Here is a 14,369-nt window from a genome sequence, read left to right on the forward strand (position 1 = left end):
GAATCAAAATCTGTTTTCATTGAAGTGCAACAGGTTTGAAACCTGTTGAATCTCGCATTTTTTTGTTCTATTAGAACATGCCTTGAATATTGTGCTTTAGAGCACCATCTTGCTGGTGGTGTGATTTCATAAAACAAAAATAGTATCATTGGCGGGTTTCAAACCTGCACAGTCCAAGAGAAACAGATTTTGACTCTGATAATCACTCAACAATTTCATCTTTAGCAGGTTTTGAACCCATGCAGACAGATTTGGATTCTGTCATATCAACTGCTTGGCTAAGACCAGTGAGATGCACTCCAAATGTGCCCATTCAGAAGTGAATACTCAAGGTACATTTATCTGCATTTTGTCAGTTCTAATATTAATTTCCAACATCCCCCTTAAGTCCAATCATATGTGATCCTTCCATTGTCGGTTGTCACTCATGACCCAGTTGTAAAGAATGAGCTTATTGGAACTGCATCTCACTGGTCTTAGCCAAGCAGTCGATACAACAGAGTCTAAATCTGTCTGTGTGGGTTCAAAACCTGCTAAAGATCGAATTATCAAGTGATTGCCAGAGTCAAAATCTGTTTCTCTTGGAATGTGCAGGTTTGAAACCTGCTGATGATGAATTTTATTTTCTATAAAAACACACCTTGACAATAACATTTTTATTTTTATTGTATGAATAATGAAATCACACCTTCACATTTCCACACAAATGTATAGCAAGCAAACACTGATGATCTCAAGCTTGATTGACATCGCTGTTGGTTTCATGCATCCTTTTTTGCTAGGTGAATGCGAGTATTTTTGACACAGAGTTCAATATATGACCAAAATCTCGATGCAAACTCGGAAGGATAAGCATAAGAACAATTTAATTCTTTCTAAAGGTCTTGACTCTGTTGAAGAAGAAGAAGAGCAGATTACACATCAAACCACCTGTGGTTCCCACGTACCTGATCTAATAAGATATGACAGCTGCGTGTGCTGGCGGGTCTAAAACGACGTGTTTCTAATTATCCCCAGCCAAATGAATAAAGGCTGGATACTGAGGGGCCTTCAGTGGTGCAAAGAGAGTACTGGTGGTGTTCCAGCAGTGTCGGCACCTATCTCCGTACCCCGCGTGCTAATATTAGCTCATTTAGAATGCCGCCGGCTGTCGGATGTAATGGGCGAGGCCACGTCAGCACCAATCATTCGTGCTCGCTGTTGCCGACAGCGAGCTCGTGTATTTCGCGTGGATGTGCACAGATTGGAGGCGGACTTTCACTGATATATAGATATACGTAGAGTACTGTAATTGCAATGCTTCGTAGGTAGAATAACAGGGTTCTTGAGGTCCAAACCTTACAAAGTCAACACCCTACTACTAAGTCAAGCTTCGTCCTCGCTGCTCTCCTCCTCGGATGTGCAAACAAACTCAGCACTCTTTGGAGCCTGCATTGATGACCCTGGTGCTCGTGCCCTCTTTCTCTGGTGCGAATTTTCCTTGCCCTTTCGTTTGCGAGGTACCCCTGCATCAGAGCGCTTCTTGCGTGGCTTGGTAACCACCTCTCCTTTCTTGCGGCGTGCGTCAAGCAGAGCATTATACTCCTCGCGTTGCCGGGGACTCATGCGGAACCAGTGGCATGAGCCATCCTTCAGTGCACAACGGACCTTGAGGAGGGAGTTGAGATCGTTCAAGCTGGTGGGGGATTGGAATGGAATGCCTTCAGGCCAGCCCCTCAGGTCTATGCCGAGCTTCTCTTTGATAGCAGTATCGAAGCTTGCATAGTTGATGCGGATGTCACGTCTCTTAGCTACAGTCTCTGACAAAAAATTAGTTAGTATCAAGTGAGTGCGAGAAACGAAACACGTACTTAGGCCTGAATTGAGGAGCCGTGTGCATACACGTTGCATGTTTTGCACCGTTTCACGTTCGTCGAGGCCTAGGATAATGTAAGAGTCAGCAGATATGCAAGTGAAAATGTGAAGTGAAACACACTTCGACCTGCCATGCACGCCCACTGTTCCAGTTTTCTTGCGATCTCGTCTGCCTCCATTTGCAGGACGTCCTCCCAGAAATCCATCACATTGTCTGTCCCGAACCACGTTGCCTGAGCTGTATCGTATACATGTCCACGTGAGGCAAACACGCAGGCATAGATTCCGGTCCGGACTGCTAGACTATCAAGCTACGAGTTCATTAGTTGTGAGGACTTGGTGAAATCAAGCAACTTACCATCTTAAAAACATTATCAAGGGTTGACTGGACATCACGTGCAGCGGAGGCGTTCGTCGCACGAACACTCATGTTCTGCATAGCGCGGTGTTCGATTAAGTTGTCGATATATTGTTGCTTCTCTCCTTCTGTCAAGTTCTGCATGGCGGTATCCTCCTTCACCAACATCCAGAGATCCTTAGCTCCAAATTTCGCACCACGCGGGAGATCTGTAGACACAATAGATAAATCAGTTGAGAATGACGCACAGAAATTCACCTTTGTTGACTTGCTCTGCCTTCACGTGCATGAGGGCATTTTCAAGTTGTGCGCTGCGGCTGCTCTTGTAATTTTTGATCCCTCCCATCAACTTCTTGACCTTCTCGACAGTCACGCCATGCTCAAGTGCGATGTCGTTCACCTTCTGCGCTTCTTCGGCAAGCATTTGTTGAATTGCGCTGTTCAACATATCTTCAGCCTCTTTGCGTTGCTGGGAGGTAATCTTGCGTGATGCTCGTTGTGCCTTGGCACGAGCTTTTTGCGCTGTGGTAAGGGGTTCCCGCGATGCGAGAACAGGCCTGTCGGGATTCCGTGCTGCCCAGGAAGAGTTGTTGGCTTCAGCCAAATCTACGCGTGGAGCAGCTGAGCTGTGTTGAGCAATCATCGTACGCGAGCCTTCAATGGGCTGCTGGCCATCTACTTGTGTATCGTCGATTGTCGAATGCGCGTCAGTATTGTGAGTCAGACTACCGACCAGTTCTGTTGAGTTTTCGAGCGTGTTGTCCTCAACTGGGGCCGTGTTGCTTGAAGTGAGTGTGGCCCGGACATCACTCGATACAGGAGGAATTGACACGCCGTGAGATTCATTGAGCAGAGCGCTGAGAGGTGGGAGTCCGAAGTACAGTGAGGGATCATCCCAGTTCAGTGACGCAGTGAAACTGAGATCAGGGCGACCAGGGTCAAATTGTCGAAAAGGTTCGGAATATTGGAACGGAGGCTGAGAGGAGTGGTGAATGTCGTGTGCAGGAGGGACTGGGCCTGTCGTTCCAAGATCCTTGCTGATATTGAGATCTAGCGATGACTTTATTACACAGCGCACATTTTACCATTGTAAGAGACTCACCTAAAAAGCCAAAGCCAGTGTCACCACACAATGGATCAGGGAAGATGAAGCCATCCATGGATGTGAGCATTTGTACCAGCCACGCTGGCCAAAAAACTGCACCGTGCAAAAAATCACGACGCGCTGTTTGTCAACCAAAGAACACGTCAAGATATTTGCCAAATCATGGAAAAAAAAATTCACCGTAGTAATGTCTTGCATCTGCCAGCATCACGTGCAAGTTCAAATCCCCTGAGGAGGCGGCTTCCAGTGAGGCAATGAGAAGGGTCGCATGACCATAAGATAATTGTGTTCTAGTTGCGGCGCACATTAGTATATTGCAAGGACGAACAAGGAGAGCTCCGTTGCTTCAAGTGAGACTCACTGATTTGTACAAATGGTGAAACTAAACTGATGCACGAGGCGTGAGCGCATGCGATCATCATCGAGTGGGCTGAATATGTATATTTCTTCAAGAAGCCACTCTATGTCGGTGCTGGCCGCAACAAAATAAACCATGGACCATTACGATGATGAACGCGATCCATTTACCTGAATTCTTCCTCGGTGGTCTTGATTACCTGTCTCACGCGTTCGTACACATCAGGTATCTGAATCCCATACATTTCATCAGCCTGGGGCTGATTGAGGATGGACACGATAGCGAGTTGTGTTGCTGTCAATTGAGCTAGCCGGCTGTAATATTGTGGAGTATAATGAGAACTGATTTGGAGTGATGAGCCGAACAATGGAAGAATGAGGTGGTTCACGCTTAAGTGCGAGAGGTAGTGCAGGAAGTTGGGATGCAGGAAGTTGGGATGCAGTTTGCTTTGAGGTTGACGCGGAACAAAGTTCAGGCTCTTCGGCGACGTCTACAACGACACACAATGATCGTTATTTTTAGCTCAACTTGGGTCCATTTTGCTTCCGCAGTCCATTTTGCTTCCGCAATGTGCATGGCTTCTGCAGGGCCTGGACCCACGTGACTTACATACTACACAAGACCAAATGTCCAGGTCATCCACCATCCATGTCGTCCAGGTGTCAGCTCAAAGTCTTCATCATCCTTCTTCCCCGGATCATCCGGCAGTGGTTACCTTAATTTTGGCTTGTCTGGAAATTCGAACAGCAGTCACCAACCTATCCCTTCAACGAGCTACATCACTCAATACCATGCACTTGGCCTTCTGTACTTGATTCGCCAGCAGGATCGTATGGCCGTGACTAAACCGATACCGCAGCTTGGTGGGGGCAAGTCTGGTGCAGGAAGTGAGGGAGGAAGATCCAAAGTATGTCTTTAGCTTCTGACTGATATGGTGAGCGGGAGCGGTTTGCATGTGGGTAGGAGAGGGAGCGGCTTGCATGTGGGTAGGAGAGGCTGATATGTCATTGCTCGCGGTCGAAAATTTAGTGTTCTTTACTTGAAAACAATGATATTGCATACTGAACGCGCATTATGCGGTACTTTGCCAGACCAATGAACCATAGCGAAGCGCATCAAAGTATGTATCGACTCCGTGTTCCATCATTGACAACAACTCCTCCCATGCACGAACGTGCACGTCTACCGCATCTACAACAGATGCTATTCCATCCCGCAATTAATCTGTGAGAGGCCCATCAATATCACGGGCCTCAGTGTGCAAATCATATGCCTGCTTCACCACGTCCTTTACCTCTGCGAGCCCTGCCTCACATCCTGGCTTGACTGAATCCCAACCCTCTCGGTCTACCTCGGATACGATCGACATCCCATGTGACTCCAGGAATTTGTGTTGGAGAGTCCGATCGCGGTAACCTAACGTTAACCATAAGCTATCGAGACGCTGAAGCAGTTCTTGAGTACCCTAAGTGCAGATATTATTGGCAACATGCACATAAGTCAAATTCAGATGAGTACTCACCGCAGCTGCCCCTCGACGACGTCGCCATCGTGTGCAGGACTTCACTTGTTCTTGAAGTCGGTGACTACTAAAGGTGCGTTACATGCTGAAGTGATAAGAAAGGCTGATACCTACCGCGCATAGCTATCCTTCTTTGATTTTAGTCGAGCCTCATGACGCTCCTCTGCAGTTTTATACATGGTGGGACGCATGGTTTTATGGTGGTTGCAGTTGTTGCAGAGAGATGAGCTGAAGCCGAGTCAATTTCTCGTAGAGCAAGATTTGAAAATACACCAATAAACTGAAGCAACATTCAGCCACACTTCGGGACACAAACTCTGTTCTATGTAGCCTTAGAATTATTGGTATTCAATACATCAAATTATCGTGCAAATGTCAGACATGGTTCTGCAGCGCTCAAGAGTCAATCACACTGATAATGCGAAGTTAGGGTGTTATCATTATTTCGTAGCATCCATAGATAATGTTCTACATCCTCAAAAGTCCCGCAGGCGACACTCGATCTCAACCTAAACTAACAGCATTCATATATTCTGATAAATCCTCAAGCTGATCCCATAGCACATCACTCGATCGCGCTGATGAAATCGATGAACTTGATGAACTTGGAGTGGTAGGAGGTGTTTGTGTGAATGTCGAGTCGGTTGGGGAGGGAGAGTTATCCCGCGGAAAATCTTGGGTGAGACTCGGTATTGTAATGTCAGTGTTCAAGACAGCGGGAATGTTCGACTAACGTGGCATGTCAGATAAAACTGCGCGCACTACTGGCTGGGACACTTACTGGGCCAGTTATTGCCTGCGTGATGTCAGAGTCGACTTTGCGGGTCTTCTCACTGACAGTTTTGGTCTCTGTGGCATCGACCGTCGTCTTTGTGCGGGTGACGGTTCGGTGGGAACGAGTCTGCACAGTACGTCTTGTCCATGTGCGAGTGACGGTCCCCGCGGCGTGCCTGCGATTCTGAGATGAAGGTTCAGAAGCTACATTGATCAGTTACCAGAATGTGAGTGGAGGAATAATGTAACGTACCTGGTGGTGTAGCAATACTCTGATTCATGATCCTCACAGAATCACGCTGATGGTATATGTCGTAGATCACTGGCAGTGGGCAACAGCGCTGAAAGATAAGTTAGTCACGTGCATCTGACGTGCGCCGTGCAGGTGAGTGGTCGTTGATCGCGCAAAGGTAAATCTATATCATATTTGTCAATGGCATTAGGACGCCCCAACAAACGACCACGCAACAAGACGGGACTTACCAGCTCAAGGATCCGCCACGTTGTGTCTCATCGGGACCGTGTGCTGCATCCAACACGAGAGGTCCTAGGGCCAAGTAAGATTGCTGAGCGGGCAGCTGGTACGAATATCCGCAAACGAGCTCGCGCAGAAGGTGAGCTTATAATTTCCAAGTGATAGTATGAAACCTGACCAAATAAAATTACCTAGCACTGACAGCAGATGAGAAACGCGCACTTGAGGCGCTTCGAGAACAGGACGACTTCGATTTCGAGACTCACGATGACCCCGGTATGAACGTCCTCGATGGATCTGAGCCAGTGGACATCAGTCATGCGGGAGGAGAGTTCCACGAGCTTACCAGAGAGCTACTAGGGGATTTCTACAACATGTGAGTACCATAATATATCACACAACTCGTAGTACTTACTGAGATGATCCCCAGAAATGCCAATACAAAGTCTCGCAGGCCAGACTACAGGACGAGGCGTGATAGGACACGGCGGCGCACCGAGGCATTCGATAGACAGATGCCAGCCTTGACAAAGGCCTACCTCGATTGGCATCTCTCAATTAGCAATGCTGCCAGCGGCGACTGCGGGTTTTTTGCGCACCATAAGAACACTTCTCAGGCCCGGGAGAACACAGCGGAGGGTTCCATCCAGATCAAGGTGGTGGATGTATTTTGTACGATGTACGTCATAAACATGCACTGTGCTGACATACTATATGATAGGCGCTGAGAAAGTTCCTCTCACCATACTATCGACGGACTCGTTTATTGCATCAGCCCTTGTACGACAAGGCATCATTCCCTCCTCACCCATAAGTCCAACTACTGGCTTAACAGTACAGGCCCTCGAACTCTATCACACCGCACATCAACGAAATCCTCATTTCTCTATTCAAGCTTACGTAAAGACATTGTGTGACTTGCAAGGGGTGCGTACCTAATGTCTATGTCAACACCCAAACACGCAATGATTTAAAACATTGAACAGGTTCAATTTTACGCTTATCTATCTCGCCAATTCTCGATTGCGCTGGACGTTTACCTACAGATTCTCACCAGTGTCAATATGCTAGTCGACGAGGCACTTCGCCGTGGAGACCCTCACTGGCGCTTAAAGCATGCTTGTCCAGCATGTACATACAAACTGCAAGGTGAAGTCCCCATGAAATTCAGCTTACTCTATGCAATGGACGGCAATGACTCACTTAAGCGAGTCTTGAAAAAGTCGACGCAGGATGATTTGGACTCTGACGACAATTCTCCCTTGGCCCAACGCTCATCAGAGTTACCCACCACGCAAGTTGTCGGTGGCGACCGTTATTTGTTAAACGAGTACATCGAACAGTTTGCAAGAGACTCGCCTGCCGATATGTTATCCCTTGATGACGACAAGGTTTATTTTCTTCATTCTTAGCTTCACACTGTGCTAATTTGACTGCAGGACAATCCTTGCGCAGGACGCTGGAAAAATATGCGAGATGAAAAGACGAAGAAGATGTGGGGTGTTTTCGACGAGTCAGGTATATTTATGTCTATCTGCAGGCATGGTTTCTCGCTCGTGATAGCCGACATGGTCCAAAGTGGAGAACAGTAAGTCATTAATCCCCTGTTTGCTTGCTTGCTGACCCATTTTTCAGAGCAAAGTACCCTCTAGCCGTCGTCTCAAAACTTCTCGATACATTCGGCAGCAACCTTGGAGGAGGTTATGACATCGGCTGTCGCTTTAAGACTACACTCAGCCGTAGTTCACTAGGTCAGCGCGCACGGGAACTCAATCATACCTCACTTGTTGGGGCATTCCATGGACACGCCCACCAACGTCTCTGTCAGCTTGACCATCTCGCCACATATGTGGATGGCCTTGGGCTGGAAGACCTCGAGGGCTGCGAACGGACATTTTCGAAGTCGAATGCACTTGCCTCCCCTGTGCGATACGCGAGCGTGTTTCACCGGCGTCAAGCTATCGCCCATTACTTTGAACATAACGATGATTATGAGATCTATGCAAATCTTAGTAAGTCTTTTAATCGATCACCAGCGTGCTCAGAATAACATGTGATTTTTTCGTATCCAGGTACATTCTTATATAACAACTACAAGCAGGCGCTCCGCATCATCTCTGACGGCACCAACTCCCTGCCCAAGCTCATGCATGAGCTTGGCCTCGAGGACAAGAGTGTCTTTGACACCTGGTTGGCCGAGGAACGAGCCTATCTCACATCGTTGAGTCATGAACCGAACCACGAGACCATCCAGATGGAATACTGGCAAAAACTCTTGAATCTATCAGGTAGCAAGTGAGTAAGGGTCTTTTGTCTGCTCGCTGACTACTAACAAATTTTTAGGAAGGACCTCGATGCTGCTACTGCAGCTTGGACCGTCACTACGCCAAGCACTGTAGAGTTCGGACCCCATGATATCGCGTCAACGAACAGGATCGAGACGACACGTAGGCATGCCATGGAAAACTACGAGAAGGACCTCAAGGCTGTCCAGGAACTTGAAACGAAGCTCGGCGTGACTCGTAGATGGGAACAGGAAGACCAGGAGTGGAAAGATGTGGGTCGTCTAGTGGCAAACCGAAAGTTTCAGCGTGTGCTGGACCATCTGGAGGGTCTGGTTGTTGCTCGAATTTTTGAACTTTCGAAGATGAATCAAGCGGGGACGGGTGAGTTTTGATGCTTGTGTCTTACTCAATATTGATGGCATTGTCAGGCTACAAACTGCGCAAACACATTGGCAAGGCGCTGCAAGTACGGTCAGCGGCCATTCGGACGGCACTAGACAGGTACAACACTGCTGCTCGAGCACTACGCCCCCCGCGTGCCTCCCTTTCATGGGAGGAAGTCGTTGAATACGCCTTTCTTTCCGACTTCGATCTCCTCCGTGACGCACGTCAAGACATATCACAACGTCCTTGGGCAACACCCACCGGACGCCTGACCATGGATACATATTTCAAGACGCGCCGTGCCCGTGAGGAAATACAGCGTCTCGACATCGAAATCAGACGTCTAGCCACTTACCTACACGACGAGAGCCGGTACCTGACAGAGTGCGAGAAGCAGCTGCAAACTTTGCACCCCGGGCTTGCTCATCAAGTTTCCTTGCACCGCAAGATTCGCGCGCGGTTCGCTGGACACCACTATCAGCGCCTGCATGATATCAGTATGCTGGAGGGCTTTACAGGATCCATCACGCCGGGTGAGAGTGTTGAACGAGGACCGGGAGCCAGCGCAAGCTCCCCTATAGTCTGTATTCCTGCGCAGCTGGTTGCTGATGGGCTTAGCATGGTGCCTGAAGGCGAGGATGATGCACTGGAGGACCTTGAGGACGATGAGAATGCTGACGTGGATGGTGAGGAGCATGCTCGCGTTCTCGAGAGTATTCTACAGGTGACCTTAGATGTTTGAATGTTTGAGCTCATCATAGGGATTGCATTTTGGCTGTAGAACGACGTAGTACATCATTATATACATGTAATACTACCTATGCAAAAAAGTCCGCCTCCAATCTGTGCACATCCACGCGAAATACACGAGCTCGCTGTCGGCAACAGCGAGCACGAATGATTGGTGCTGACGTGGCCTCGCCCATTACATCCGACAGCCGGCGGCATTCTAAATGAGCTAATATTAGCACGCGGGGTACGGAGATAGGTGCCGACACTGCTGGAACACCACCAGTACTCTCTTTGCACCACTGAAGGCCCCTCAGTATCCAGCCTTTATTCATTTGGCTGGGGATAATTAGAAACACGTCGTTTTAGACCCGCCAGCACACGCAGCTGTCATATCTTATTAGATCAGGTACGTGGGAACCACAGGTGCATCAAACTTGCAAGTTTCATCCTAATGACCTAGGGAATGAGGAAAAATACAAATATATCAAGGCTGAGATTGTGCCTTGAGGATCCACTTTTGAATGAGTTCATTGGAAGTGCATTCAACTAGTCTTAGCCGAGCAGTTAATACAACAGAATCCAAATCTGTCCGTGTGGGTTCAAAACCTGCTAAAGATTAAATTGTCAAGTGATCGCCAGAGTCAAAATCTGTTTCTCTTGGACTCTGCAGGATTGAAACCTGCCAATGATAAAATTCATTTTTTTTCCATGAAAACACACCTTGAAATTTGCTCATGGTCGCTTTGCTTGCAAGCTGATCAAAGTTGGGTTTAGCCATGTGACTGTCATAACAGAGTCATGCTTGTCCTTTGTCCATTCAGTTCATCGGTGCATATTTCTATTCTATTTCTGTGAATTCTGACAGCATTGCTGGTGCTATACGCACACATTCCATAATGCTATGTCATGGACCCTTATATTACATATTATCACGCACTCGCTTCGCTTCTCAGTTTGCTTTAGCGCTTAACATTACTTACATAGTTCATGTATGTTTTTCTCTCTTGACAAATTAACCACCATCATCTTGCTGTGATGCTCAGAACCGCGCTGGGCAGGAATGAGCCAATTTTTATATATGCATCGAGGAGTATAGAGCACTATCAGTTTCCCTATCCTTGTTCATCATTTGTCCAACAATTAACTCCTGTGCAAACCTGAACCCGCACTTTCCTGCGCACTAGACAGTATAAGTTGACTATACTTGGGACTACTACTACATTGCTTCCATACCTCTCCCTATAGGTTTACCTTCAAAGTAGTCCTTTGTGGTACGTGCTTTTTAGCCCCTATTAGGTCCCCCTTCAACTCATCTAGAGTCGCTATGCTCCAACCACCTGCATGCGCGCCTCACATCTGCTTAGTGCATGCCAATGCATAGTAGCACTTCTGCTTAACTGTGCTCCGCACATCATCACGCGCCTAACCAGGCTTGACTAAGTGTCTGGTTCAGTCACTCGCAATGTTTTCCCTCGGCTGAACAGATGAATTGAAAACAGACTGCAATACAACACTTTCAAAAAGCAAGAGAAGAGCAGGTCTCAAATACAGTGCACCTCAACCTTATACATAAGCGAATAGTGGCCAGATGGCTCTTTTGAATCTTTGCCTTGAATCTCAGCCTTGACAGATGTGTATTCTTCCTCATTCCCCAGGTCATTAGGATCAAACTTGAAAGTTTGATGTGTAATCTGCTCTTCTTCTTCAACAAAGTCAAGACCTTTGGAGAGAATTAAATTGCTCTTGTACTCATCATTCCGAGTTTGCATCAAGACTTTGGTCATATATTGAACTTTGCGTCAAGGATAAAAGAATCAACAGTGACCATGCCTATTGAAAGAACTGACAAAATGCAGATGAACGTGTCTTGAGTATTCACTTCTGAATGAGTTCATTAGAAGTGCATCTCACTGGTCTTAGCCAAGCAGTCGATACGACAGAATCTAAATCTGTCTGTGTGGGTTCAAAACCTACCAAAGATCAAATTATCAAGTGATCGCCAGAGTCAAAATCTGTTTCTCTTGGAATGTGCGGGTTTAAAACCTGCCAATGATAACATTTTTATTCCATGAAATCGCACCTTGACATTTCCTCATGATTTATATATGTTTTTTTTTTTTCCCCTGTTAGAACACACCTTGACATCGACCCATGTGTACTTTCCTGAGAGCTTCATATCACTGGTCCTAGCCAAGTAGATGTTGCAACAGAGTCAAAATCTGTTTCTTTCAAACCATGCAGGTTCAAAACCTGCTTGCAAAATATTTTGCAGTGTATAGATTCTCAGAGACCCAAGTTCCAAGTGCAAGCAAATAGGGACAGTTAGACATTTTGGAGTATTCATCAAAGTGATGTCATTCGTGTCAGTTTTATCTTTTTCAATGCAACCCAGGTGTGACTGCTTTGTACTAGTTTTGCAGCAGAATGTAGCGAGAATGCTTCTGTTGCATCTATACATTGTGGTCTGTAGCTGGGAGTATCCTTCAGCACGACATAAAAATAAAATAATGAAAATATACCAGCAGTGTGTTGGATTGGACAACAGATGGACATGTAATGTAGGGCGCGCACAGAAATGCAGTGCTTGGTATGGGACAGGATGTGATTTCATAAAATAAAAATGTCATCATTGGCAGGTTTCAAACCTGCGCAGTCCAAGAGAAACAGATTTTGACTCTGATGATCACTTGCATTTTCATCTTTGACAGATTTTGAACCTGTCACAGACAGATTTGGATTCTGTCGTATTAACTGCTTGGCTAAGACCAGTTAGATGCACTCCCATTGAATCCATTCAGAAGTGAATCCTCAAGGTACATTTATCCTGCATTTTGTCAGTTCTAACATTAATTTCTAACATCACCCTTGAGCTCAACCATATGCGATCCTTCCATTGTCAGTTGTCACTCGTGACCCGGTTGTTAATCCCAAGACATCACAAACATCATTGGCCCACTGTGATGGTCTGTCATCAGCACTTTTTCAAGGAGATTCTTAGGTAAACAGGTCTTGAAGTTAAGAGCCCCAGCAGAAGTCTGTGTCTTTTGCAATAAGAGCAGTATACAAGAATCAAGGGTGACCATGCTGTTGAAAGAACTGACAAAATGCAGATAAATGTGCCTTGAGGACTCACTTCTGAATGGGTTCATTGGAATTGAACACAACTGCTCTCAGCCAAGCGGTTAATACAACAGAATCTAAATCTGTCTGCGTGGGGTTCAAAACCTGCCAAAGATGAAATTGTCAAGTGATCACCAGAGTTAAAATCTGTTTCTCTTGGACCGTGCAGGTTTGAAACCTGCCAGTTGCAACATTTGTTTTCTATAAAAACACGCCTTGAAATATGCTCATGGTCGGTTTGCTTGCAAGCTGATCAAAGTTGTCTTTAGTCTCCTCGTGCACTTCCTTTCCCTTGCGCTACTATCCTTGGATCCTCAAGGATGGTATATATCCAACCGAACTTGAGAAGTCCCTCCTCGGTGCAGATGTTAACCGCATTGTCAATCACCTGTCTTTTGGTTGGTATGAGTCTTTGTTCCAGTCATACATGGCGAAAAAGGTATGATACATGAACGCCTCGAGTCGAGCGATACTGACTTTATCCGGTGCCATCTTCTTCAAGCCGGTCAAAGTTGTGTCGTCCATGGGCGAACAATCGAAGAGCTTTTCCTTGAACCATCTTGTGGATACATCATTCGCAGGATCGGCCATGCGTACGACAGAAGGGGTTTGGATGTCAGTAACTCCGACTAAAGATGCTCTTATTGTTGCTTTGGATTTTGAAGGTATGTCGAATTAAACCATCAGTGGACGTTTCACATTGATATCTTTCTTTGATAGGTGTTCATAGTATTGAGCGTTCTGCTCAAGAAGATACATTGCTCGTGCTATTCAATACTGCGATCTCTAACTTGGTTTGCTGCCCGCTGTATGTTTCTCATGGTTGCCTGATATCGTTTACGTAGGTGCTATTCCGGAACAACTTCGCCCTGAGCCGAGACATCACAGGCTTATTCCAGTCGTTCCAATCAAGCTCGACCGTCCTTGACCCAGCATCTAGTAACCTGAGTCTATTTCAATCAACGTTGGTGATACAGTTTCTCCTCGCTCAAGGTTGATCAGTTGCAGCTCTAGCTAAGACTGATGAAGATAAGTGTCTGAGATACTGTCTATGATTCAATATTCAAGGCATTTTTTTATAGAAAAAAATGTAATGTTTCACTGGTTTCAAACCCGTTGCACTCCGATAGAAACAGATTTTGATTCTGTTTTGACAACCACTTGGCTAAACACTAGTCTCAGCGGCTTTAAAGCAAACTGACCATGAGCATATGTCAAGGTGTGTTTTCATAGAAAATGAATTTTATCATTGGCAGGTTTCAAACCTGCACGGTCCAAGAGAAACAGATTTTAGCTCTGGTGATCACTTGAAAATTTCATCTTTGGCGGGTTTCAAACCCACGCAGACAGATTTAGATTCTGTCGCATTAACCGCTTGGCTGAGAGCAGTTGTGTGAATCTA

General features: G+C 46.3%; 6 protein-coding genes across 6 annotated transcripts; 3 read left to right on the forward strand and 3 right to left on the reverse strand.

Moving 5' to 3' along the window:
- Positions 1-1,365: 1,365 nt before the first annotated feature.
- HD556DRAFT_1232654 (uncharacterized protein) lies at positions 1,366-2,855 on the reverse strand (the record flags this gene model as incomplete). The annotated part of the gene is made up of 4 exons (XM_041297530.1): positions 1,366-1,919; positions 1,976-2,165; positions 2,213-2,421; positions 2,471-2,855. 4 exons carry the CDS (start codon positions 2,853-2,855, stop codon positions 1,366-1,368), a joined length of 1,338 nt encoding a protein of 445 aa, XP_041162950.1.
- A 2,039-nt stretch (positions 2,856-4,894) lies between these two features.
- HD556DRAFT_1440479 (uncharacterized protein) lies at positions 4,895-5,376 on the reverse strand (the record flags this gene model as incomplete). Its single annotated transcript, XM_041306116.1, has 3 exons — positions 4,895-5,140; positions 5,198-5,261; positions 5,312-5,376. The coding sequence occupies 3 exons, from the start codon at positions 5,374-5,376 to the stop codon at positions 4,895-4,897; spliced, it is 375 nt and encodes a 124-aa protein (XP_041162951.1).
- Positions 5,377-5,701: 325 nt separating this feature from the next.
- HD556DRAFT_1440480 (uncharacterized protein) lies at positions 5,702-6,252 on the reverse strand (the record flags this gene model as incomplete). The annotated part of the gene is made up of 3 exons (XM_041306117.1): positions 5,702-5,926; positions 5,979-6,175; positions 6,225-6,252. 3 exons carry the CDS (start codon positions 6,250-6,252, stop codon positions 5,702-5,704), a joined length of 450 nt encoding a protein of 149 aa, XP_041162952.1.
- A 391-nt stretch (positions 6,253-6,643) lies between these two features.
- On the forward strand, positions 6,644-7,120 carry HD556DRAFT_1200545 (uncharacterized protein; the record flags this gene model as incomplete). The annotated part of the gene is made up of 2 exons (XM_041296375.1): positions 6,644-6,822; positions 6,928-7,120. Coding segments are annotated over 2 exons (372 nt in total), but the record flags the coding sequence as incomplete, so codon positions are not given.
- Positions 7,121-7,160: 40 nt separating this feature from the next.
- On the forward strand, positions 7,161-9,857 carry HD556DRAFT_1232600 (uncharacterized protein; the record flags this gene model as incomplete). Its single annotated transcript, XM_041297524.1, has 7 exons — positions 7,161-7,373; positions 7,433-7,837; positions 7,886-8,034; positions 8,082-8,458; positions 8,519-8,741; positions 8,790-9,112; positions 9,160-9,857. The coding sequence occupies 7 exons, from the start codon at positions 7,161-7,163 to the stop codon at positions 9,855-9,857; spliced, it is 2,388 nt and encodes a 795-aa protein (XP_041162954.1).
- Positions 9,858-13,415: 3,558 nt separating this feature from the next.
- HD556DRAFT_1534921 (uncharacterized protein) lies at positions 13,416-14,278 on the forward strand (the record flags this gene model as incomplete). The annotated part of the gene is made up of 5 exons (XM_041309581.1): positions 13,416-13,632; positions 13,688-13,761; positions 13,813-13,906; positions 14,144-14,186; positions 14,224-14,278. 5 exons carry the CDS (start codon positions 13,416-13,418, stop codon positions 14,276-14,278), a joined length of 483 nt encoding a protein of 160 aa, XP_041162955.1.
- Between the last annotated feature and the right edge of the window lie 91 nt (positions 14,279-14,369).

The sequence above is a fragment of the Suillus plorans genome (genome assembly GCF_016647745.1).
Source record: "Suillus plorans strain S12 chromosome Unknown HD556scaffold_14, whole genome shotgun sequence".
Taxonomy (NCBI): domain Eukaryota; kingdom Fungi; phylum Basidiomycota; class Agaricomycetes; order Boletales; family Suillaceae; genus Suillus; species Suillus plorans.